The sequence below is a fragment of the Pomacea canaliculata genome, linkage group LG8, assembly GCF_003073045.1.
Source record: "Pomacea canaliculata isolate SZHN2017 linkage group LG8, ASM307304v1, whole genome shotgun sequence".
NCBI lineage: Eukaryota > Metazoa > Mollusca > Gastropoda > Architaenioglossa > Ampullariidae > Pomacea > Pomacea canaliculata.
Window position 1 is genome coordinate 25546860 of NC_037597.1, and position 25237 is coordinate 25572096.

Here is a 25237-nt window from a genome sequence, read left to right on the forward strand (position 1 = left end):
TGCAGTCCAGAGCGGACACAGGACACACGTGGTGACGTCAAACAGTCTAAAAGACCAAATGTCGAAGCCTGGAAATGACGTCATTTGTCTGTTGTCATGGGACAGGAGTCCTTGGTAACCAGCGTTCTCCGGTCAGGAGTTCACGGCGAGTGCCGTCATGGGGTGGAACCACCCCTAGGCTGCAGGTTTGGATACAGAGTCGACTCGCATGGTGGATTTCGAGAAGAGGCAATGCGACTGATGCTGTGCGTGGTCTTGACATGTCTGGCGCTTCTCCCTCATGGTCAGTATGCCGCCATCCTGTCTGACCTCTTGGTCTGGACACCGTCAGCTTGCAGTCGTACTTGTATGTCAGACCTGCGTCCATGCTGCCTGGCTAACATTAATTCTGGGGCCGTGTTCATGATGCGAGCCACAATAACGATTAATAATAATTGTCTGTCGTCTGTCTTCAAATTCTAACATGCTCTTTGACCTTCGGTCTGCTGGCTGCAGGGTGCTATGCGTCCCCCGTGGATTACGTGGGCTGCTTGGTTCCTACAGGATTGGAGGATGTGATCATCGAGAAGGAGATGGAGGTGGACGAGATGTTCAAAATAAATATACCATTCACCTTCAAGATACAAGAATCCCCAAGCATGACTATTCAGATCTGTGTCGAGCGGTGCTGGCTACACAAATATGAGTTTGCTGCTTTGCAGGTGTGTCAGCGAATATTTGTTTAAGTAGTTTACATATGTTTAGATTGTGTTAGTTTCTGGCTGCGACAGTCACTCGAGACAGAAAAATATTCTCCTATAGATAAGAACAAATCGCAGATATCTAAGATAATGCCGTTGACTTTCCACTTATCTCGGCAACGATTTGAAAACTTACAAGGTCTAATTTAACAAATAAAGATTATAGAAATTTATTCATTTGGTCAGCTAACGAATCACTAAAAGCATGTCTTTAAAGTCAATTATTTTTTTTTAGGTTTATTAGCTTTTAACCCTATGACCACGGGCAGCTGCAATTGTATAAATCGAAAACAAGCTTAGAATGAAATTTTACTGGAAAAGTTAACTAAAATGCCAGGTTATGATCAGTATAACTGACAATTCCGATTTATGTGAAAGCATGGCGAAGAGTGTTACTGTGAACACAAGAGTAAAGACCTCAGCGCCGTCACAGACCAGTTCTGTAGGATCCGTTGCCGAGGCAACTCTCTTCAGCGCTGTGGCGGCAAGTTCGCTTTCTCTGTCTACCAAACAGGTTAGTACCTCTCTTGCCTCCACCCACAGAAACAGTCTGTTCTGTGTATTTTCACCATTCCTTCCCTTTGAATCTGTTGGTGCAGAAGAGATAAGAAAAGTTTAGCCCTAGAAAAATGAAAACAGAGATAAACAGGGAGATAACTAATAAAACTGTTCTTATCCTGATTAAGGTTCTTGCTACATGTCTATGTATAAGAAAACATTGACTATTTGCGTCAAAGTATTTATTTTGACTAATTAGTAATTAGTACGACAGGTGATTTAACATAGAGTTATATTAATTTTATACAACTTTCATAGAATCAAGGGAGACAAGTAATGTTTACGCTCCACAAGCTAGCGGGAGGGGACTCTGGGTTGAACTCTTGAATTTGCATTCGTAAAGGAAAGGGGAGAAAGAGCTCATATTATTAGTAATATATTATAACTATTATTGCTTTGCTTACAGAGTGTGACGACTTATCTATATGTGTCCAGATGCTCACTCTCCGCTGTGTAATTACCTCCCTTTTATGTCCATGTGTCTGCTCTTTTCTCGTTCGCTTCTCTCCTCACCTGCAGGGCTCACCTGAAAATGTTGTCATCACACGCGCACACGTGACTTTGTTTCAGGCTACGAGAAGGCGCCTCTAGCTCTGAGGACTCACTACAACTTAGCTGTAGGTAAGATTCTGCTTTGATATTCTGTTTTATTGCACAATACTTCAGTTCTCAGAGAGGACTGCAGGAGGTCGGCCATGTTCTGATATTCTGTGTAATATTACTTTAGTCCTCGCAATTAAGAAATGTGTGTTGGAGGATACGTACGAATGTTGTTCAAAATATATCATTTCTCACGAGGTGAATAAGTTGATAGTCAACGAGGTCGCTCAGAGAAGAGCTGGACTATTACGTCAACACTTTGAATTCTTTGTTATCAAAGAGCTAAAAAATGTAAGGTAAAAAGCTTAACTTTACTAATAAAACTGAATATATTTTGATACGGAGAATGCTGATCTACCTAACAGAAACATTTCAGCTTTATCTATACACATTCATTGTCACATAAAGATAATCCTTTTGCCTGTGTGTTCGACAGTGTGTGTACGTGTGTGTGTGAGAGAGAGAGAAAAGTAGTGGTGTGGTTAAGAAGTGGTACATAAAGAAAAGTGATCTTGCGTTTTGCAGGATATCTTGGCTGTTTTGAAGAGAGCAAGAGGCCAGGAGCCCACCAGTTACTCAACTTTGAGACCAGAGTGCCCACCATCAAGCCCCTCGTGTCCGGCAGGATGACGGCCCAGCTCTGTGCTGCCTACTGTCTGTCTGCCAACCAAGCAGTCGCAGTCCTCGAGGTTTTGCTCTAAACTGGCATAGCGAGGGTTTTCTTTTGGCCTTCATTTGTTTTCTCTGCATCTAATTTCGAACCTGTGTCTTTGTGTCATTTTTATATAACTATACAAATCAACTTTTTTTATTATTATTTTTTTTTTTAATCCACATATTAAGGACCACATGTCTGTCATTCAGTCACATGTTTGTATGAACATAATTCTGTGTGAATGTTGAGGACGAGAATTCGGTTTAATGCAAGGGAAGTTCAGTTCCTTTATACATTATTATCTGTATGACTAAGACATTGGTTTCAAGACAACCCAGGTTGTCGTTCATGTTGGTCCCTGACTTGCCGACAGGACGTCAATAAATGTAGCTGTCGACCATTCCGGGAGGAGTGGCTCAGAGCCCCCTGCCGTGTTGCTGATGCGCAGTGTAATCTCCCTTGTCTAGGGGGCAGCACTACTATTATTACTACTACTGTTATGCATAACTGCGTGGGTCGCAACAACGGTCAGCGATATGTCACAGCCTACGACACACAGGGTAAGAGAGGGTGACCTCAGTATCGTGACCTCTCCCTTCCTCCCACCCTAGCTACTCAGTCACTCGTCTCTTGACTAGCGGCAGTAGAACTAAGTCGACCAGCATGTCTAAGGCATGTCTTTACCATCCAGGGTACTTAAGGTACCCGATCTTAGGTTAGGGTTATGGTTAACCCTTGGACAACCTGTGGGTGATGCGTGGGATGCTTTCAAGTCACAGGCAAGCAAACATTCATAGTCCGCCTGCCGTGCATTGTCACAGTGAACCACTCGCCGCTTTTAAAGCTACCTGGATATGAAACGTCCACATTTGCTTTTTAACAGTTTGGGAGTATTTTCTTTAAAAAAAAAAAAAACAGGAAGCAAACATATTCACATAGTCCATTATACGCTAACTCTAAACACATATACGTGTGATTACATGCTTTATATTGTATGAATAATATATTTTATAGTAATATACATTATTATTGATTGTTTAGTTTCGTCCTTGTTACTCCTCGAGGAGCACAGGGCCGCTTGATTATACTACTATATTTATATATCCGTTTATATATATATACTCCTGTAGTGTTGAGTACGAATGGAGGATTGCCCAAACTGCCAATCTCTACTTTTTATCCAGCCAGCGGATGGCTTAACATTCACTTTCCAGGTAAGGTAAAGGTGATCCTCCAACCTTTTCTTTTTTAAGTCGTTGTGGTAGGGGGGTGAGGTGTTACAGACCTCACTTGTCTCGGGGCCAGCTTGTACATCTCCTCTCCCTCGCTCTTACCTTCCCCAACCCTCTGTGGAGTTAGGTACTTCCTCTCTAATGACTCTATATTCATCAAGTTTCTATGTGTTCAATTAATAGTATGATTCTGTGTGGTGAACAGGGTTAGCTGTGTGTATTTAAATCCATTTAAAATTATTAAAACCATTAGTCCTCTGTGGCCTTTACAAACTTTGTTAGACTTAGTCCTTCGACAATTGTCTGGTTAAGAAAGGGTACACGTATACAGTCAGATACTTGTAGACTGCTAGTAATGTTTTATTACAGGCAGATTCAGAGAATTCTTTTTTGCATTTTGTGTTTAAATTTTTGTTTTGTCTGAATACTTTCTACATTAAATATCGTAATTATCCGAATATAAAAGCGTATATTAATGTATACAAGATACGGGTAGCTCTTGCTGACACTAGTGCTAACTCGTGTATATTTATTTCCTCCGCTTTCTTCCTTATTTTCTTCCCGTTTTACGGCATTAGACTTTACCTATTTATCGTCCAACTTCAGTTTTCTTCAATTACTTTTTCTCGACTTTGGTATTTATTACACAGTACACCATGCGACAGATGCCCTCATTCCATGCTTGCATGGCCTGTTACAGCTGGCAACGACTTTGAAGAAACGCCTCACCTGGAGGGGTACGCCTTGACCAAAGCCTTGGCCGCTGTAGAATCTCAGCGGCACATCCCCTCGGTGACTGTGATTGAACCCGACAACACCGCAGTTGGCGTTGTTGAAAGTGAGTACCATCAGTTTTTTTCCAGCAGCTGTAACTGTAAAAAAAAGCTGTGTAAGCACCGATGGGCCAAAGTTTAAAAACCAACGTCAGTCTGATGTGCAGCCAATCACCTGCTTCCTTACAGTCCACTTAACAACGGGACTCAGAACGGATTACACATAAATATGATTTGACTACGCAGCTGAATATATCTCTGAACAAACCTAGAAGAAAATATGTGAACTTTGTGATACCATCTAATAGCTACCTGATACAGCATTCGATAGAACCATCCTACATTCGGAATCTACTCTCGCTGTCTGCTCGTTCAGAGGCTTCGGTTTCTCAAAGTGCATTTCTGTATGGTTTATATGTCTAGTTTAATTGCTTTAAGGATGCTCTTAAAACTATGAACTGTATTCTAACTCAAGAGATTGTAATGCTGGTCAATGAAGTCCTCAAAGAGCATCCATGGCCCACGGCTCTACTATAAATGTGAAAACCACGCTTAGTGTGTGATGCTACCTGTACTGTGTAATCTAACTCTCATTCGAACATAGAGACGCCACCATAAATGTGAAACGTCACTCGTGTAATGTAACTTCCATTACCTATAGTCACTAGCCCTCAGACTTACGATGCTCATGCAATTGTATTGTTTTGCAGTTATGGGAGAGCAGCACTCAGACTCTAATCCTGGAAGGACAGCTTTAATGGTGTTTGTAGTCATCAGCTCGATTGGGATCATAGCGGCAGTCTTTCTCATCTTAACCGAAAGGTTGTGAAACTCCTCCTGTTCTTAGAATGCTTTCTCTTTCAAACTGACTTGCCCCTACCCCGAAACCCTTTTTGTGCTTCTTTTTGTGCTTTCCTTCAAATCTCTCTCCTTCCTTCTGCTCTTCCCCCTACTGGTGTACCTACCAGCTCTAGTTTCACCTTCCTTAGTTCTGCGTTACATCGAACTGACTTTTGCAGACGAACATTGCAGGGGTTATGAAACGCCTCCCAGAAATCATCTGAAGATATTTCAATATTGTACCCTGACATCTCCAACACCAACAACTGCCCAGTCTCATCGTTACTACAAAAGTAACAGCAACCAACACCACTTGGTGGTCCACAATATTTAGGATCATCAACTCCTCCTCAACGTTGAAAAAAAAAAGATAGTTTTAAATAAATTTCTAAATGTAACTGTTTTTTTCACAGCTACTAAGGCAGAAGAATTAAGTGCGCATTATCGTCATTATACTTGCAGGTACTGGCGAGCGAGAGTTAGAAGGAAGATAGGTCCAGCACGACGATATGTGCGATGTATATACGGTGCACGAGGCAGTTCACCCTCCCCGCAATGCTCACCACAATGTCCCAAGTACCGACCCCAGCCGGACCCCTACAGCTACACACATTCGATTCAAAGCTGGGTAAGAAATGGGGCTTAGTACTTATAACCCATGACTAAAGGCTGTTCTTAGAGGAACATCTGGCCATGTTTTCAGACCTGTTTACATGGCGGTCACATCAAACCTTTGCCAGACCTCACCAGATGTTCGTCTTTGTCTAGTTAAGAATAGATTGGTAACGGTGATACTTCAACGGCGTGACGAAGGTCCTTAACGACTTTTGCAGAGGACCAAGAGAACGCAGCAACAAAGACGCGCCTTTAGTTGACAGATTGAAGAGGAAGACAGGAGGAGAAGAATGAAGTGTCTAGATAACTCCAGTCAGCTGATAGCACGTCGTTCTTTACTTCCCCTTGACTACACCCCACGCATGAAAACAGCAACCAAACGTTCAAGATAATCTCGGATGGGCACGAGAATACCCTAGACTAGAGGACCGGACACCTTTCTCGTCACCCAGACTGAAATGTTTTAGCTGCGCATGCGTGGAACAAGTGTGTATGTGTGTGTGTGTGTGCTCGTCGTTACGTCAGACGTGACATTGCTGTCTGGTGAAGCTACAAAGAAAAAAAAACATTTTTATAGAAATTTTTGCACGTCTATATTTACACGTGTTTTGGAATATTTTATTGCATATTTTTGAAGATGTTTGACATGATGCCTCGATTAAAAAATGCGCCATTTTGACTACAAAGCGGTCGTCATGGTTTTGTCCTTCACCTTGTGTGTTGTTGACCAACAATCTGCGCAAAAAAAGAACGCAACATTCACATACGTCATTCATTTCTTACGTCATAAGATGGCGAATACTGAATCGGTCATTCGCAACATGTTGAAAGTTATTTTTAATTTCCTGCTTGTTCCTGCTGGTGAGTACACTTAGCACCTCGTATGCAATTTTTTCGTAGTTTTCTCAACAAAGATAAAATAGAAAACTTAAAAATCTCCCCCAATACGGGTGGCACCATCATTAGGTCATCGATGTAGACCTACCGAAAATGCTCAGCATTCATGTCATCGTTTTACTCATCGTCATGATCATCATCCCTTCGCGATCCAGACGGTGTCCGTGGCTCAGAATTCTTTCATGGAGCTGTGGGTTTTTCTCTCAGCGTATCGCGCGTTGCCTGTGCAGTATGCAGGCTGCATGATCCAAACCGACCTCGTCGGCTTCCAAGTCACTGACGAGGAGGTGGTTCCAGACAGTGTCATCGGTCAAAGAGGGTCCTTCAGGCACCTCTCCGGTGACGTCAGTCAAATGACTGTGCAGCTCTGTGTGTTGAGGTGTTGGAACCAGCGGTTCACATTCGCTGGGATACAGGTAAAATACAAAGATTTCAAGGAAAGTATTAATATTATCTACAACGTCAGTTTTTTCGTGGATTCTATACTTTGTGAGCTTTTTTTTTTTTTTAGGTGGTGATGGTGGGTGGGTTGAAAACAAGACCATGTGGGTTTTGATCGACATTACTTATGCACAAGAATGTTTTCATAGGACTCGAAACGGTGCTACTGCGCGAACACAATAATAAGAATGACGAAAGTCCTGGACGAAAATTGCAACAAGCGTTGCCTTGGCAACTGCAAACAGAGATGTGGAGGACTTCTGGCCCTCTCCACCTACGAGACAGGTGCTGACCGTCAATGGCAAATTGTAATCTCTTATAATCATATTCATCATCATCATTGTCGTCGTCATCCTCATCGGCGTCGTCGTTGACTAGCTTAAAGTTTCCACCCCTTCCTCTCTCTGTCACACGACTGTAGACGTCGGTCAAGGTGCCCCCATCACCTGTGCGCTTCAGCATCGTCTTGGAGAGCATCACGTATGAAACCCTCCTTGACATTTTTATCGGTCGAAGTCCGATTTGCAGTCTACAGTTTGCAGACGACGTCGACTTGACAGCAAACACTCTCAGAGAACGGCAAGACCTTACCAACAGCTTCACAGTTCCAACGCAGATGGAGACCAGCACTGACAAGAGGGAAGCCATGGCAACGACCCGTGCCAGTCAAGAAACAAAAAGCTGAATGACAAAATGTTTTTCTTTCTTCCCCTCCCTCTCGACATCTCTCATCCAGTGGCTATGACTATCCTTTGCCTTAATGTGCAGCATTATTTTGTTGTCATATAGCAAGGTAGTCTATAGACTAAAATTATTGTGACATAATTGTTTAAATTTTCAGGCTATGAAAAGGAACCTGATCAGCTTGTGGATAATGTCAGATTCCACCACTGTGAGTGTTTCATTATTCACACTACATCGAGTGTTACATTATGTACCCTAACGAGGGTGTTAACGTCCACGACAGTATTCCTGACATCCCTCTTACAAATGTTCTGCTGGTGTCATTAAGAAAACAATACATGAACCATTATCAATTGCCTGACCTACTCGTAATTCTCACTTTAAAGATCCAATGGCAACGTTTTGTTTAATAACTGGGTAAAACTTATATTTTATAGATAGCATAAAATATTATATTTGAAAATATAACGGCTTACAACCTCTTTCCGTTCTCAAGATATACCTTTAAAATATCATCATACACAGGGTAACAAACTCCTGAAGTCCAGTTTGTCCATAGGTATGCTAATTAACATGTGTGTGTGTGTGCGCGCGCTCGTTCGTTGTTGTGTATGCGTTCTGTGTTTGAGTGTAGACGGTTTCAAAGGTTGTTACGAATTCAATGAAGCGGCCATGTGTTTTGACGGTAATGATCATAGTAAGGCATACCTACCCGAGATGGTGTCGGGTAGAATGAAGCCGCAGTTCTGCGTGGCATACTGCCTGTCCAAGGGACTGAAATACGCCATTTTGAAGGTACGTGGGGATGTTGGTCTTTGCCTACAACTTTCTCCTCCTAGGTAGAAGTTAAAACCATGCTTAAAGCATCTTTCTTGTGTTGCTCAGCTAGTCGCTGCAATGACACTAGTTTGACACTGTAACTCAACCACCATCACCCTGCAGACAATACCCTGAAAATGTTCGTGAGGCTGAGGAGAGACACCTCACTATATCTAAGTTCACTACAATCTCATCTTTTGTGAGACAACGCGATAGATGCTGAAATATGTCTCCACAATTTTATGTGTCCATTTCTTCATTCAGACACGACAGACATGTGAAGACGCTTATGGAAGGACAGACAGACCAATGAACCATTAGTCTACACCGTGCCATGCATACACACCTACAGAAAAATACACACGCATTCATAACAGTCATGGAGACAGGAACACAAGCAGGCAGGCACACAGACACACAAACACATTGCTACAGAATGATACGCACACACACACACATAGCCGGGTGTGAACACGTCACCTGAAATACATTCCTGCTCGGCGTTTGCCCACGTGTGCAGTCCACCTCCTCGTGCTGCTGCGGGTGGACCTTTCCAGACCAGTTGCAGCCCATGACCTCACGTGACCCCTGTAACATACCATGCGTGGGAGCGCCCGAGCCTTTCTGTGTGGGGCAAGAGGGCGTCACCCACTACGTCACCGTGTACTTCACCCAGGGTAAGAACCTTAGCCATCGAAGTGAAAAAAACCAAAACAAAACAAGAGACGACAGGCCGGCAGACACGCAGAAGACAACAGACGTAGTTCTTAACCAAACTCTGGAACCTGTCGGCCTCAGCTACCCTGACCACGTGGCACAAAAATGTCTGTCCAAAATGTGTATGACCTTTGTAAGGGTCTGTCCCTTTCTTTACAGCTGTATAAAAATCGAGTTGAGCTACATGTTACAGATAATCTACCTGATGTAATTTTTTTCCTCCAGACTTGGAGACAAAAGCAAAGTTTCCACGAATGAACACAGTGACTCTGCTTACCAACGGATGGATTTTACCTCAGTTTTCGGGTAAGAATGCCGTTGATCAACTCAGAATGTTAAATGGCTTGATGGATAGAGGGAGCAATAGTGTAGAAAGGGTGGGGAATGTTTTGGAAGTATAAGAGAAATGAAACGAGTGGAAGGAGACTTTGGGTTTTGAGGAGAATCCTGGTGGGTGGAAGGATTGGACTGAGACAGACAAGAACTAATGGTGCCCAAATTTACTGCATAGATAAAGCAATAATATTTCTGTGACTCAGAGTCTTACTGTACTTTTAAAAAAGTAGAAAGAAAATGTCAATGCAGAGAGGAGGTAAGAAGGAAAGAGAGGTTAACTATTTCTGTGAATGTTGAAGTGGACTTTGTGTCAATGGGTTTGCAGGGTTCGTTGACATTTTTAATAGATGTTTGCTGCACGTCCAATGAAAAAACATTATTTTACCTTTTCATAAAAACAATCATTTTTCTGTGCCTGATATTATTTTAATAAATTAATTTTGAAAACTTTTAATTATTACGCAACAAGACATTTCTTGCCATCCTCCTTGGCAACAGTACTCGAGACATGGCAAACAAGACTGCAGCCTCGCTTGATGGTCCAATTTTTCTTCTGAGTGAACTTAATTATGAAATATGCGACTTTAAAGAATACACAACTTCTAGCTAAAACAAATTAATAGCATTGTTTTGAGGTTGTGTACAATTTGCAGTTTATTATCATATCAACATACAGTGCAATAAGGTCTGCGCTCCATCATGAAGATGTAGGACTGGAAATCCTCAAAAACAAAAATACCTAATGGATCTTCAGATACATCTTGTAACACTCGTCCTCACTATTCCTGATCGTGTATTGGAAAGTAATTTCTCATGATCACCTTTAAAGATTACTGCTATCGCCCTTGCTTTAATTAAGTTGTATAATATTCTAATGACTTTTTTTGTCTGACGATTTTTATTAATTTCAGTGTCTGCTTTTTCTTCTTAAGATAATGTCAATTTTGAAGTCGAGGGGCCATCTCCAGATGTGATAAAATACCTGAGGAGCAGATCAGCAGATAAAAGAAAGGAAACCGACAAATTGTTGATCCTGTGAACACTGATGTCGCTGTTGTTGATGGTTGGTAACATTAAGCTTTGTATAATAGCTTTACTATCACGTGACTGAACGTAATGGAGGTGTGACCTTTGAGCGACTTCATGCAAACGTGACCTACGGCAAACTAAATGTAAGTGTGACCTACGACTGCTTCTGTACCCGTAAGTACGAACATGACGTATTCTCCAGAATGAACACACTGACGGACAGGTGGATGAGCAACTGACAGAGGGACAGACAGGCTTACAGACTACTGACTGATTAGTTACATGATTGACAGAATGTATGTGTGTGATTGTGTGTGTGATTGTGTGTGTGATTGATGTGTGTGTGTATGATTGTGTGTGTGTGTGTAGTACCGGAGAAGAAAGGAAGGGGAGCAGCCACTACGATTGCACTGGTACTCGGGGTGCTGGTGGCGATCGCTGTCGTGGGTTTCTTCACGAAAAGGTCAGGGAAGATGTTTTTCTAATAAATTACGTTCGTACTATTTTTAGGATAAAATTGTTTTGCTCATTTAGGGTTCACCCTTTTAATTGATTTGGTTTTGTATTTGTCCATACTCTGTCATGTTCATCATTATGTAGCTTTACTATATCCTGATAATGAGGTGTTTAATTATCTGTTTTGCTGTATAGTCTAGTAAAGTGCATTTTTGGAAAGAGTAGGTAGAGCTCAGTTTAATATACTTTTTCGCAAATTCTGGTAAATTTCGTCCATTTTATGATACACACCTACAAACATCCTAATGCACATAAATAGGTCAAATTCTTGAAGTCAAGTTTGCACACAGAAACATCTAATTAACATTGCTCTCATTAGCTTCCGCCTTGGTGTCCACTTAGTGAGTGAAACACTTGAGTTCTTGAGTTTTTAGCTCGTGTTCGACACCAGGGGGCACGATGTTTCGACTGAAGAGATGAAGGAGTTGTCAATGATCACCTCCTATCCACCCCCACCACTCCCACACAAACAAACAAACAAACACATAGAGAGAAAAGCTTTGATATGAGGGGAGGTTTAAGCAACTCGTGTTTTCATCACATGCAAGTAATGACTTCTCTTCCTTTCTTCTAGGCTTATAGCTGCTGCTGCTGATCTTGATCTGAGTCAGTACAGAAGAACAGAGTTAAAGGTAGATGCAATAATATAAAATGTCAAAATATTTTGACTTCCCTCTCTCGTTATCATCTAATTTGCATACATGTAAAAATTTAAATTAATTAATTTTCTAGGCTAATTTTTTCCTTGCAGTTTAATTTTCCATGATTTAACATGTGTCCTTACTATCTGTGCTATGAGGCTCAGTGTACATATATATATATGTCTCAGTTTCCGGACGAAGCAACATCTACAGAGAATTCTGCTCAAAGGGAGGAGTTCTGGAAACAAAAGTGTGAAGAATGGAAAGTCACTCCATCAAGCACCATCGAGGAGTTCAACGAGTAGATGTGCAGCCATCGTCACCATACTTCAGAATACATTTCCTCTAAAAACGTGTACTTTCGTGTCACGTGGCTGTTTTTACTACACTTGGCAAGAATTCTTTTATTCATTCGCTTGTCATCAGCCAACATCACGTGAGGGGTTTATGATGTTTGCTTATTTGTTCCGCTTTGTCGGAAGTCAGTTGACGAGAAGCATCCTGCTGTACTGTTATAATATGTAAGCTCATCAGTAGTGCGAAGTCTACAATGTGAATACAATGCTCTGAGGCTGTGAAGACGGACAGAAAAACATTCGTCAAACATAAAAGAATGGACTGGTCATACCATACAGGACTTGCTTGACGACACTCAAGACAACCCCCGGGGTATCCCTGTCAGCTTCTGCCTGTATACAGGTGCCGACGACGCCTAATTCCGATGGACCAGTATAAATAAAATGATGGACAAATGAACGAAGAAGTGTTTCACTGCACGAAAGCATGAGAGGATGAGAAAGATAAGGTGATGATGATGATGATGTAGTTTTATAGCGCGCCAGTATCCGCATCACAAAGATGCGCTCAATGCGCGGTGATCCCAGCAGCCACCAAACTGCAGGTCAAATGAAAACTTCAAAGTTTAAACAAGTGAGTCTTCAGATTTTTCTTGAAAGATCCAATACTATCAGACTCCTTGGTCGAGAGGGGAAGCGAGTTCCACAAAAGCGGGGCTACATTGGAGAAGGATCTGAAACCCGCAGTCTTCTTATTAGCATTCCCTGACTGAACACTCGGTCGTTCAAGTCTGAAGTGTGCTGCTGAACGAAGGTTCCGCTGGGGTTGGTAACCACACGCTTTACTAGAGCAAACGATGTTGTAATGTTTTCAATTTGAATAGACAATTTGTCCCATGGTGTTGTTCAGTGTGGACCGACATTGCTTTCTAAAAACAAAGAGTTTATTTTTAGTAAGACTGCGTTCATTGAGCTTTGACATCGCTAACAAGATCCTCTTCGATGTTGAATTTTCGCGTAAAAACATCAATGATTCCGTCTTTGGCCAAACCGTCTTTCTGTTGCCATTGCTTTCATATTCATTTTTGGCGGAGAGATGTTCTGCTCACAGGCACAGGTGGACTTCGAACCAGGAGTATTTGGCTCTAGAGTCCGAAGCTATGTATTATTATGTATTATTCCTGTTTTTGTTTATCATTGGCCACATTAAAGAAGAATCTTATCATCTGTGTGTTAATGAATGAACTGGTTTCAGAACTTTGACACGTGACATTTTCATAAAATGTCTTGTGTGCGTCATTAATCCGCATAAATTGACGTCATTTTTAAATGATGTCATAAACACCAGCGAACAGTTGCCGTCAGTGACACAGCAAGATGGCTGCTGAAACATTGAGCATGACGTTAATAGCTGTTTGTGTGTTTGTGCTTCTGCCTTACGGTAAGTCTGTTAAAAACCGTTAATAACCGGGTAACCACTAATTGCTAAAGTTGACTAATCGGGTGGTATGTTGTATTACATGAACAGCCTGATATTAACGGTGATGTCAGTTGTACATCTTTTAACATCAATTTCTTCCCAATAATTTCTTGCATTTTTAGACTAGTACACAGAAATGCGCATCTGTAGTGTCTGTGTCTCGAAAAATATTGAACAAGTCTGAATTTCTTTACTCCTCCTTTTCTTTCCCGTAACAAGTTTTAGGTGTAAGCATCTCTGTGGTTTAAAGAAGGGCAAACATTGGTGCATTGACCATACCTATCGAGAAGCATGCACAGACAAAAGGACAAATAGACGTACATTCCTATCATTAGTGCGTCCTTCATCCATTTATTCATTTGTCTGTCTCCTCGTCTGTTTGTTCATTTTTTATTTCTTCCTTCGTTCGAGGAATTCTTCTGTATACATGTTTTTTTTTCCAGCAGCCTCAAGCCGTGTAAAAATCCCTCCGCCAGCAGAGCCCGTTCATTACGTTGGCTGCATGATTCCAGACCATATGGTCAGCATGACCTTTACTGTTGACACCATTGGTAAAAATCCAACGGACCGCCTGGGACCCTTCCGACACGTCCACAGGGACCTCAAGTACACGGCGGTGGAGCACTGTGTGTTTAGCTGCTGGATTGAGAAGAATACTTACGCCGGTATCCAGGTGAGATTTCCATTTTTAGTCTGTTAATAGTAGGAGACAGTTTCGTGTAAAACGTAGTTACATCTACAGCCCTGGGATAAATTAGCCCCAAACCAAGCAAGCTCCACCGTCTCTAAATTAAAGAACATTTCTCTTAGTTTGTTTCCTCAAAGATATACACACACATGAAGTCTCCCTGAGCAAGTAACTAAAACATTAAAGAAAGGAAGAACTTGGCAGAACACTTCACTATCATGAATTTCTTTGACATGAAGACCACCCCATCTCATGCTTTAAGGATGACCAGTGTCGACACTTCTAAGCATCACTGTATCAATGATTCGCAGAACGGCAGAGACTGCTTCTGTAGCGATTCGCTGTCAGGGATGACTGGGCTTCTGGAGAAAGACTGCAACATCCACTGCAACTCCGCCTGCAACGACAGATGTGGAGGACTTGTGGCCCTCTCCGTCTTCAAGACAAGTACTGACACTCATTGTACTTGTTCTCCCCATGTCCAGTCACACACCCTGTCTTACATTCCTTTCTGTGTGCGTACGTGTGTGTGGATGGGTTGGGGTGTGCGTGCGTGCATGTGTTCGAGACCAAAAGTTGTGAACATGCGTGTGAGCAGCCTAGTAACAAATATTCAGAAAGCTGTGTGGACAGTTGTATGCTCAGAAACGTGGCAGGAGAAGACATTGGTAAATTGGTAAATTCGGCATTTTGAATAGATCCTATGATGTGTTTTAGACGCGACTTGAAGTAAACAATATGTTTGCAACCAATTTTGATCGAACCTGATTTGAAGTGTCAGTACCCATCATTTAAGTCCAACTTGATAGTTCACGTGTATGTATGTCCCTGTAAGAAATTCTAGAAGTAACAGCGTTATGGACATGTTTGCTTGTTTGTGTTTGTATTTTACAGATAATTGTTTTCTTTTCACTGGGTGAGGGTTTACTGCCTTTTTTACCTATGTATTTACAGTGTGGGTGTTCATGTGCGTACATTCAGACTGACAATGCACACGAGTATGGGAGTTTGTGTTTTAGGGAGAGGGAAGAGGTGGTGGTGATTAAGTGTTAATGAGTGCATGTTGATGAGGATTAGAGATACGCAGACACGCAAACTAAGAGACTGACAGAAGTCTTAGCAATTACATGTCTACAATAACATTTACTCAATTTCAGGCTACCACGATGTGCCTACCACATTCATAAATGCTTCGGAATTTAGCTCTGGTGAGCATCATCTGATTGCTTATTTTGTGTAGAGTCATGGTTGTATCTTCTTACAACTGTGACAGCAACTTTGTTTTGTTTTCCCCTTGTGTTTGTGATATGGATTGAAAACCGTATTCACTGTGCCAGGAATATCATCTTTCATTTCACATCTATAGATCTATAGAATCTACTTAGAATATCCCACGTCAGTTATTTTCTAGTTAGCGAAAGCATGCTGTACAATATAACCCAGACTTAGCCGTTAACAAAAAGCGGAGAAGTGATGATGATGATGATGTGGAGGAGGAGGAGGAGGAGGATGTGCATGTGTTATAAGGTACATCGTGTCTGTTCATAAGTAAGAGAATTGTACGTTTTTAAATGTGTGCGCGCGCGCGTGTGTTTGTATGTGTGTGTGCGTGTGTGCGGGTGGGTGGGTTGGTGGTGGGTGAGGAGGGTATGGCAGGCTATCTTGGCTGTTTCAAGCACGCCGAACAGGAAATGTGCTGGACAGAGACAGAGATGCAGGTACACAAATCCGATCCTCAATTCGCCAATCTGCCCTACCTTCCCAGAGTCTTTTCAACCCGGTTGTCAGCACAGGCCTGCGCCGTCTACTGCATCACGAGTAAAATGAAATACACTGTTATCTTGGTATGTATAGCGCGCACACACACACACACACACAACACGCACGCACGCACACACACACACACAGTCTCTCAAGGGAAGTGGCGAAAACATGTACAGAGAGAAAGAACTTGGCAAAGTCTCCAAGTAACCGCGGAAAGAAGAGACAGCAGAAAGGATGCTTATGCCGTTGTGACCTTTGCTACAACTAAAGTTATGTCGATGTCATTCAGAATCTGTTTCATTGCTGCTGTGGATGGAACGACCGAACGCTTAACCATCCAGCGAGAGACCCTGACCTTTGCACCCAGATGTGCAGCGGCGACGAGACCACACCTTGCTATGGAGATGACCATGGCGCCTCCTACTCCGCCATCTTTAATAACATCGGTAAAGTCATCTGCAACCTCCTATCATCAAATAAGCATTTTCTTTAAGATCGAAGGTTACGACTTTCACCTCACAAGTTTGATTTAACACTTAACTTTCAAGGTTAGCTTGTATCATAATGATGTCAAATAATGTTAAGATGCCATGTATATGATGTCGATGTGAAACTTTCTCTGCGTAGTAGATTTATAGCCACAATAACATGGTAGAATTGGTTTACTAAACTAAGCGTGCTCTATAACAAAATATATTAACCATACATTATAGTCTACAACTTTCCAATAGACGAGAGGAGAGGTCGTGAAAAGTCCAGGTTGGGACAAAAGGTGAATGGATTTGCGCTGAAAAACAACCGTCCTGGCCTCACGCTCTGTCCACCTGCCCTACCATAATAATAACAATGAATAATTATAATGTATTAATATGATAATAAGGAGTTATTATTGTGTATTATTATAGTAAAAACGTATATTATAATAGTTTCATAGTATAGATAAATGAAAAGAGCGTGTTTATTAAATAATTTGCTGCGGGGCGTGTGAAAGGTGGACATGAGATAATGAGATAGTCAAATCTCTTCTGTCACCAGCATTGATGGAAAAAACTGACCTCCCTGTGATGACCTTAGAACAGTTTAATGCTACTGGGATTCTCTATCCTTACTATCCAGGTATTTGTAAGTAGTAACGCAAAAGTCTAAACCTTGATGGCATTGGATGAGTTGCTGGGTGAATTGTTCACTGAATATAGAAAAGGGGATAATTAATTGCTGCTGCACAAGTGCTCAAATATTTTATGTGTATATTTTTTCACAAGATCTGATTTCGCTCTACAGTCAATGTTGCTTTAGATGAACAATGATCAATTTTATTACAAATTACCCATGGACCTGAAGTTCTATAATGCAGTGGCAACGATTCCCCTGGTAAAGAAACAGAAAACAATGTCTATGGTGTCTACACAGTCTGTGATAACGATGACACTTTGCTTTGTGACCATGTCTCTTGGGGTGGTTAATATTATGTTGTGAATATGGGTCCTGGGAGGGTTACTATCACGTGATTATATCTCCTGGGAAAAAGTGACGTTTGTGCCTCGGAGGCCATGCCTTGACTCTAACGTTCGCCACGTTGTTGTCGAGGTGGCGTCGTCTCGAAACGGCGGACCGCGGATGTCATCGCATATCTGGGGGGTTTGGGGTCGCTTCCAGTAAAGACCCAAACTGGGATTCTACCAGGGAAAGCAACTCAACAGATTGTTGATCCTACAAACACAGGCGTCGGTGTTGTTGACGGTTAGTGTCTCCTCAGCCAGATCTTTACACGAGAGTTTGTTCTGAATGTACGGATGGGTGGTGGACTGGTACAGCCACAAAAAACAATTTCATTAGTTGATGGAAAGAACGACAGATTTAAAAGGCAACATGAGAGCTAGAAAGTAAAGCATAAAGTATCAAATATATATGGTCTTTTATGACGGAAAGGCACGAGAAATATTATATTAATGTTCTTCTCTAATTCACATCTGGATTTGTAGAGAAAACAGGAAGTGACGAAAGTGTAGTAAAAATAGCATCATCTGCATGAGCTAAATTCGAAGAGAAAAAAGGAAATCCTCGGTATAAAAAAAAACGGGACACGATATGACAAGTACAACAGAATCCTGCTTGTGCGTGCGTGCGTGTGTTCGTGCTTGTGGACTTGCAGTGCCAGAGAAGTCGTCAGACAAACATTTGAAGACTATCTTGGGAGTTATCTCGGCAGTGCTGATGGGCGTGTTTGTTGCTGTCTTCTGTGTAACAAGGTCAGGAAAGTCTTTAAAATCAGCAGCAACATGACACATAGTTGTTAGCAGTCTAACTTTTTTTAATTAACTGAAGTGCACATGTGACATTTTGTTATATGTTGTACACCAATATACAGGCGTGTACTGCGTGTGAAAGCTGTTTTTGACTGTCAGTCCGAGTCTGTATGTCTGTTTATCTGATATACCTGTCGGATCGCCGCACCTCGCGGTCAACAAAACACGAGGCAACCTCTACAGCCGACATCCACTGGCATTCATGTTTGTCTCCAATGTGCGGTCTCTAGTACACAAGACAGATGAGCTGCCCCTCTTACTTCTCTAGACTTGAGGGATTGCCCAGTGTTCTGCTTCTCTGAAACACTCAGCCACCTGGCTTCTCTTTCATCGTGCTGATCGTTGCCTCCGAACTCTCCAGCAAGAATAAGGGAGATGGTGTGTGGTTCTTCGCGCTGCTATTATAAACCAACATGTAAAGGTTTCATAATTAAAAAAAAACAACAACATAAACTGCAAAAACTATAACTCTTCTCTGTGGATCATTGTAGCTGCTAATGGAGCTTAGCTTCCTTGCTATAGTGGGCGTGTATATACACTCGGAGGCTCAAGCGTCGATGGTTATTAAGACACCTTCTACAACTATATGCGACCTAAAGAATTCGATAGACTATTTTTAATCGTGGTGGGGGACTAATACTAATGAAGTTTACACAAATCTGTCCATTGAGTTCCCTCGGTACAAACAACATGTGGACGTTAAGACACTCGGTCAGTCATTAAAGCATTATCAATGGCGTCTGCCGTGCCAAACGCTGCTCTCCTCTTGGTGGTTCCAACCAGAGCATGGTGTCGTTGCTGCCTTCGTACCGCTAGCATCTGGTTGGCCATGTCGCAGGCGAGGGCCATCAGATGCTGGAGCCAAAGCTCGCTTCTGTCGTCACAGATATCCTCAACACATCCCTCCAACTTTTTGTCGTCCCCAGCTCTTTCAAAACATTGGTCATCGTACCTGTCCTGTAAAAGACCGAGGTGACATCTTTAAACGACTACAGACCCGTGGCCTAGTCATCTGTCGTGAAAAAAGTTATGGAAAAACTGGTTTTTGTGAATCTCACATACACCACTAGAGGCAAGTGCACTCTCTTCAATGTGCCTTTCAGGTCGGTGGATGATGCTGTCTTTCTTGTTCTTTACTTCATACTCCAGAATCTTGAATCCGCAGGCTCCGACGTTCGTCTCCTCTTTGTAGTCTACATCGCCGCCTTCAACCTGATCATTTCGCAGAAAGTCTTTGATAAGCTCTCGGCCTTTGGTCTGTCTCAGTCTTCTTCTGGATCCTTGACTTCCCCTTGCACCAACCCCAGAGAGCTGGGAAAACAACATGGCATCGGTTATCAATGAGGATCGACAACGACTTTACGTTCTGACCCAACGGAAAATTCTGCCTTGGGATGGACTGTCTAGTCTTGTTTTATGTCGCGGTGAGGGAGTTTGCGTGTGTGCATGCTCGCATATGTGTTTGGGTTTGTCAACGCAAAGAGTCAGGGTGAATCTGAAATGTGTGGGTAGTGTGTAGTATTGATGATAATCTTTTAAGGCAGTTACAATTTTTGAATTGTATGAGATAAAGATCTCAGTGTTCGTATGGTTGAATAATCGTATGGACATTTGTACACACAGTGTTAAAAAGTCAAAGGCAACAAGTACTGAGTGAAGGAGAACAAACCCAGGTAATTTTCATAGAATAATCAACAAAATATTATTAACAGTATTTATTTATTGTTTACGCTTTCTTAACTATTATTACGAAGATGGAAAATCTTAAGCACAAGTTAAAGTGCTTGAACAAATGTTTTGAACAGTAATAAATATATAATCTTGTTTGGTGGCTTGGTTCCTAAAAACATCTACCACCATAGAAAATAACATTAACTCTCCTTTTCGTGAAATGAAACGTTGTTGATGGTGATGTTGGTAAGGATGTTTGTGACAGGGATTTGCATTGACTGTGATGCATTGTCTCTGTGTCTGTTGTAGCTTCAGCCAGCAGATCGCTATGAACAGCATTTATAGAAAATTTAACAAAACCCGCAACTGATATTGAGTAATAAAACAAGGTCTCGAAAACCTTCAGGTTGAAAAAGATCTAATAGGAACCTGTTCCATGAGGCCTCGAAATGCACCAGCGACAACAGCAGCTACCCAGCAGGAAGTCGTTGATGTAGACGAACAGTTGTAGTCGATACTGATGTTGTCGTCTTGGATCTGTTGCTCCATGTTTTCGCAAGAGGACCCTTGTGAAGTTCAAAATACTGCATCACAACCACAGATCGTGTTCACATCAATGACCAAATGACCTTTGGGAGCGAGCAGTACATAATCTGTGACATTTGTAAAACTGCTGCTGTGGTGACCTTTGACTTATTATATGACGTTGAGATCAACGGTCCGTCAGTAAAACATTTGACGTGTACTGACACACCCGAGCACATACCCGACTGACGAAATACAGTGACTCGCTGATTGCTGAATGCCACTGTTCACTGAAAGACTTCTTTTAGAAATGTTCACATCTTACAAGCGGGGAAGAGGGACGGAGGGTTCAGGTGTTTCTATTGACTATTTCATTGCAATTTATTTTTGTCTGATTCTGTCACATGGACATACAAGTTGGGTTTAACCATACAAGTGTACTGCAAACGAAGTGAAATTATAGCCTGTTGGTTTGAATTTGCAGAAAGTCAACTGGTTCACAGTGTTTTCATATCGATAAATTTAGATATACACATTATACACATAAGTAAAGTTCATGTAGTGTCTTTTTCCTTTAATAAAGTTGAAGATGTAATCGGGAGAGTTGGGTTTTCTACAAATTCTACTGCTAGTACATGCTCTGGTGTGGAAAAAATGTCTTTTCTCACAATTTGTTGATTACAAAATTGTAATACTAATACTTGGTGCTTGGTTGTTGTTGAATAACTAGTTTTACTTCTACTTAGGGCATACATGGCTTACGTTTCCTTTAAAGGATACTCTGAGGGTGAGATAAGCAGCGGGTGGTATGTTCCTTGTGACTAGCTTGGAAAAGACTGGAAAGAAAACTGTGAGTGTATTTCCCTTCCTGCTTTGTATTGAGCTAATAAATCAACTCTCAGGCCAGTGCACGAGATACGAGCGCCTTCCCAGTTTGGGAAATAATCAGTGGGAGTGTTTTGTCTATTTCTGTTGTCGATCATATCCCACAGTGAGTAACTAAGTAATGTGCTTTTCTGTTTATTTAGTTTTATAGCGAAGTAGCTCCAGCATAAGTAAAAACTATGTGGTGTGTAAATATTTCTGTACGGATCGAGTCTGTGTCAGTCTCGAAAGTTCTTCTGGACGTCATGCAGTGTAAGTTCGGTTATTTTCTCTTTTAGCTATAGCACTAAACAGACCTGGTCCTGTCTATAAACGTGGAGGTTGAACTCTTCGTTGTATATCTCCAGTTTGAAATAGTCCGACAAATGTCTTTTCTAACAAACTTAATGACGGGGAAATGAGTGGTATTGTGGTTGGGATCTGGTTGGAGAACTTTGTCGATGAAACTATTATTTAGGGGAAGTATTTTCTGTTTGTAGGTCTGTTGCGGAGAAGTATATGGATATGTGGATTAGAAACAGTTTGAAAAGTGTTAAGGAAGATTACAAGTGTGATGTTTAGTAAAACCTGCCTCCGCGTATTCCACCTTTCACCAGTTGGACCCCCACCAGTTTGTCCCTGGTACCAGGGACTTTTTACTGATGTACATGTTTGTATTACTTGTTCTGGCATCAAGAGTATCCGCCAGCATTTTTTTTTTTTTTTTTAATAGTTGGCTCTTTGCTTTTCTCAAGTTCACTCTAACGGCAGTTTTTTATTTTTAAAGATGGTGGGGCTTTACCACAGATGTAAGTTTTTGGTTTGAAGATAGATTGGTTTAATGGTGGTCTTTTAGGTCACAACACCCTTTTTTTTATATATATTATACGTTTTCCTTTTGCTGGTTCATATTGTTGTTTTATCACCTCCGGGACTTCTTTTTCACTCTTTCAATGTAATCTTCTCGCCTAGATATAGCCTTAGTTGAAGGCACGGCGTAAAACTAGAAAATGACCAATCTGTCATACTTTGGATAGTAAAGCGGTGATCTTTTCGTCCACGACAATATTCCCTGGGAAGAAAAGCTTGTAACGGGGATGAGAACACACAGTGGTATGGTAATAGTCATTTATAGTCTTCGAAAGTAAAAAATTGAATTAAAATAAACCTCGCAATGTCACGCGATGCCACGTTGGTGTAATGCCAGACTGGGCAGCTGAAACAGTCGATTGTCTGTGAGGTTTCTCATCAGCAGTGAGACGCCGTTGAATTCTTGTGACCGTCGCACTCACATGACCGAGCGACATATCAGCCAATCTGATCAAGTTTTGCTTCGTTCGTCAGCAGTTTCATTAAGTGAAAATCAGATAAACTGTGTGTGCACTGACACTCAAAAAATGGCCGAGAATACTTATGTTAAAAGAGATGGTTCAGGGTGTTTTTCAACAAGCAAAACACCCAAAAATATTGAAGGCGTCAGGGGTCCAGTCAATAAAAATCGACGATTGACAGTGGGAGTATTAGCTCACTGGGGACTCCATCCAGGGATCTATGTGTTTCAAAGATGCAGGATTGTTATAATAATAAATAAGACATTTGTATAGCGCCTTTTCCCAGAATCAGCCAGACTCAAGGCGGTTTACATAATTATATGCACGCGAGCACACCTTAAATTGTTAAGGCGACATCTCTATAAATACACAAACATACAAGAAAATTATAGCTCTTTCCTAGATGTTATCAAAAGTTCATTCATATTTTTTAAAAAAAAGTGTAAAATTATAGGTGTATCCAGGTTACTGGACGGCTTGAACAATGCCAGCGGCGATTCTAGCAGAACAGTCTCTGGGCCAGATGGTAGATGAGGGGGCTGTTAATTTGTTGTCTCAAGAAAAAAAGATTTGTTACACAGTACCACGGCACAAACAGCATGATGAAACAGGTGGCGGGCAAAGTTCCGCGGTTCCTGTCACAAGAACAGTATAAATGTCATGCGGAAGTTGCACAGTATTATATATACGTGGAACACCGCTAATAATGACCCAGATTTCCTGAAGATGATGACAGGAATTTTAATGTTGAAACAAACTCCCAGTCTTCTCCAAAGGAAGTCGTTCAAGAGTGTGCATCCGAAGTAGCCAAAGTGGGTGCAAAGTCACTGCAAACACTTTAATTCAAAGGCGTCTGGAGACCACGCAAAAGTCAAATTGACCAAAGGTTAGCCCGTTGGACAGAGCTTGACCACAAACTAATTGCAACACAAGCTAATTACACACAGACATCCTTTACACGCTACAAAAATTATATCAATGGTCCTCAGCATAATTTGATAATTTTCATTGGTAATGAAAACTGCCCCACCACAGCCGAATTCTACTCGTATGAAGCATCATCTTTAGTCATCGACTGTTATCACAAAGTTACATAACTCCGTGCTGTTACTAGTGTAGTAGTGGTCTCCCCTACAAGTCAACGATAGTGTTACAGGTGTGTGAACCGAGGCAACGAAGCGACCCACTTCAAGTAAAATATTTTCTTTTAATTAAAAACCTAGACATAGAACAATTATGTATATCACACCCAATATACGATCAACCCATTTCAGAATCTGGTTTTCACGTCGTACATCGACAAATAAATCCACATTGGTGTGTATGAGATAATAGACGTAAACCTAAATCTATTGCTTGTAGAATATAAACGAAAATTCGAAATAAAAACATTTTACAAAGTACATTTTTCTACCAAAAACAATAAGTAGAATAATCACAAAAGGGTCTTAATACGGATTATTCCTAGTTTGATTTGCTCATATGCTAGCAGAGTAAAGAATTAATACTTAAAACTATTATATAATAAGTATTCTAAAAGTTATAGCTCCTTATTGAAAGGTGTTTCAACTTCACATGCTAGTTGAGAAGGCGACCGAAGCTAAGATTTCATTTTGCTTCTTTTTTTATTTTTAAGAAACTTTAAAAAAAAAAACTTTATTTAACATAATTGCTCACTCTTATTCTTAATTTAAGCAATATGCTAATTAGTGAAAATTAAATTATTTCTATCATATATTTTTTAAAGTATGCTTATTTTCCAGTGGTGTGTCACATTTTTCATCAACATATCTTGACTTTTTAAATGTATGATTTAAAAAAAATATCATTAATCTTTTGAGACAACTTATTTAATTCTTACTGTTCATAAAATGAATTCCTACATTTGTGTGTTATATCATTACTCATTCACTTGCAACTGCACTCATTCACCTTTTAGTAAGTAAATCATTAACTTTGTAGTGTATAATATATGTATAGTTTGCAATATCCTGACCACTCACATCTTGCATACTTTGAATGGCGATGAAAGATAATACTGGGGTGCACAGAAATTAGCATAAATCAATTAAGTATTGTTTATAACTGAGTAATCAGGTTTTTTTCTAAAGTGGGAAAGAGATCTTTTTAAAACTGCTGAGCTAGTATGTTTCATATTCCTTCAGGCAAGAAGGAAAGTGACTTTGGAAAGTAACATGGCTGAGAAAACATCATTCTGT

The 25237-nt window shown here is 41.1% G+C and overlaps 4 protein-coding genes across 9 annotated transcripts in view; all 4 read left to right on the forward strand.

Moving 5' to 3' along the window:
- The first annotated feature begins 77 nt into the window (after positions 1-77).
- Positions 78-6692, forward strand: LOC112570713. The gene is made up of 11 exons (XM_025249292.1): positions 78-283; positions 496-701; positions 1119-1254; positions 1869-1919; positions 2424-2587; positions 2927-3113; positions 3684-3767; positions 4486-4623; positions 5269-5380; positions 5861-6026; positions 6232-6692. Exons 1-11 carry the CDS (start codon positions 97-99, stop codon positions 6271-6273), a joined length of 1473 nt encoding a protein of 490 aa, XP_025105077.1. The 5' UTR covers positions 78-96; the 3' UTR covers positions 6274-6692.
- Positions 6693-6803: 111 nt separating this feature from the next.
- On the forward strand, positions 6804-12892 carry LOC112570650 (WSC domain-containing protein ARB_07867-like). 2 transcript variants are annotated; one of them, XM_025249190.1, is made up of 11 exons: positions 6804-6874; positions 7141-7326; positions 7501-7636; positions 8193-8243; positions 8670-8830; positions 9375-9531; positions 9797-9877; positions 10840-10970; positions 11306-11399; positions 12027-12084; positions 12282-12892. In XM_025249190.1, exons 2-8 carry the CDS (start codon positions 7153-7155, stop codon positions 10944-10946), a joined length of 867 nt encoding a protein of 288 aa, XP_025104975.1. In that variant the 5' UTR covers positions 6804-6874; positions 7141-7152; the 3' UTR covers positions 10947-10970; positions 11306-11399; positions 12027-12084; positions 12282-12892. The 2 variants fall into 2 exon arrangements, with proteins under 2 accessions (XP_025104975.1, XP_025104974.1); XM_025249189.1 differs by having other exon boundaries at positions 6813-6874; positions 7118-7326.
- Positions 12893-13709: 817 nt separating this feature from the next.
- Positions 13710-21449, forward strand: LOC112571303. Of its 2 annotated transcripts, none has more exons than XM_025250202.1 (11): positions 13710-13830; positions 14316-14542; positions 14869-15004; positions 15715-15765; positions 16214-16401; positions 16611-16767; positions 17357-17437; positions 17909-18061; positions 18474-18570; positions 20251-20300; positions 20608-21449. In XM_025250202.1, the coding sequence occupies exons 1-10, from the start codon at positions 13767-13769 to the stop codon at positions 20282-20284; spliced, it is 1188 nt and encodes a 395-aa protein (XP_025105987.1). In that variant the 5' UTR covers positions 13710-13766; the 3' UTR covers positions 20285-20300; positions 20608-21449. The 2 variants fall into 2 exon arrangements, with proteins under 2 accessions (XP_025105987.1, XP_025105985.1); XM_025250200.1 differs by having other exon boundaries at positions 13720-13830; positions 14313-14542.
- A 241-nt stretch (positions 21450-21690) lies between these two features.
- LOC112569898 (transient receptor potential cation channel subfamily M member 4-like) overlaps positions 21691-25237 on the forward strand; it is a 41918-nt gene continuing 38371 nt past the window's right edge. For 2 of the 4 annotated variants that reach the window (XM_025247962.1, XM_025247965.1), the window contains exon 1: positions 21691-21814. The gene's annotated coding sequence lies outside the window, so the exon portion shown is untranslated. Of the gene's footprint in view, positions 21815-21837; positions 21961-24137; positions 24211-25237 lie in introns of those variants that run through there. The other 2 variants (XM_025247964.1, XM_025247963.1) reach the window with 2 other exon arrangements.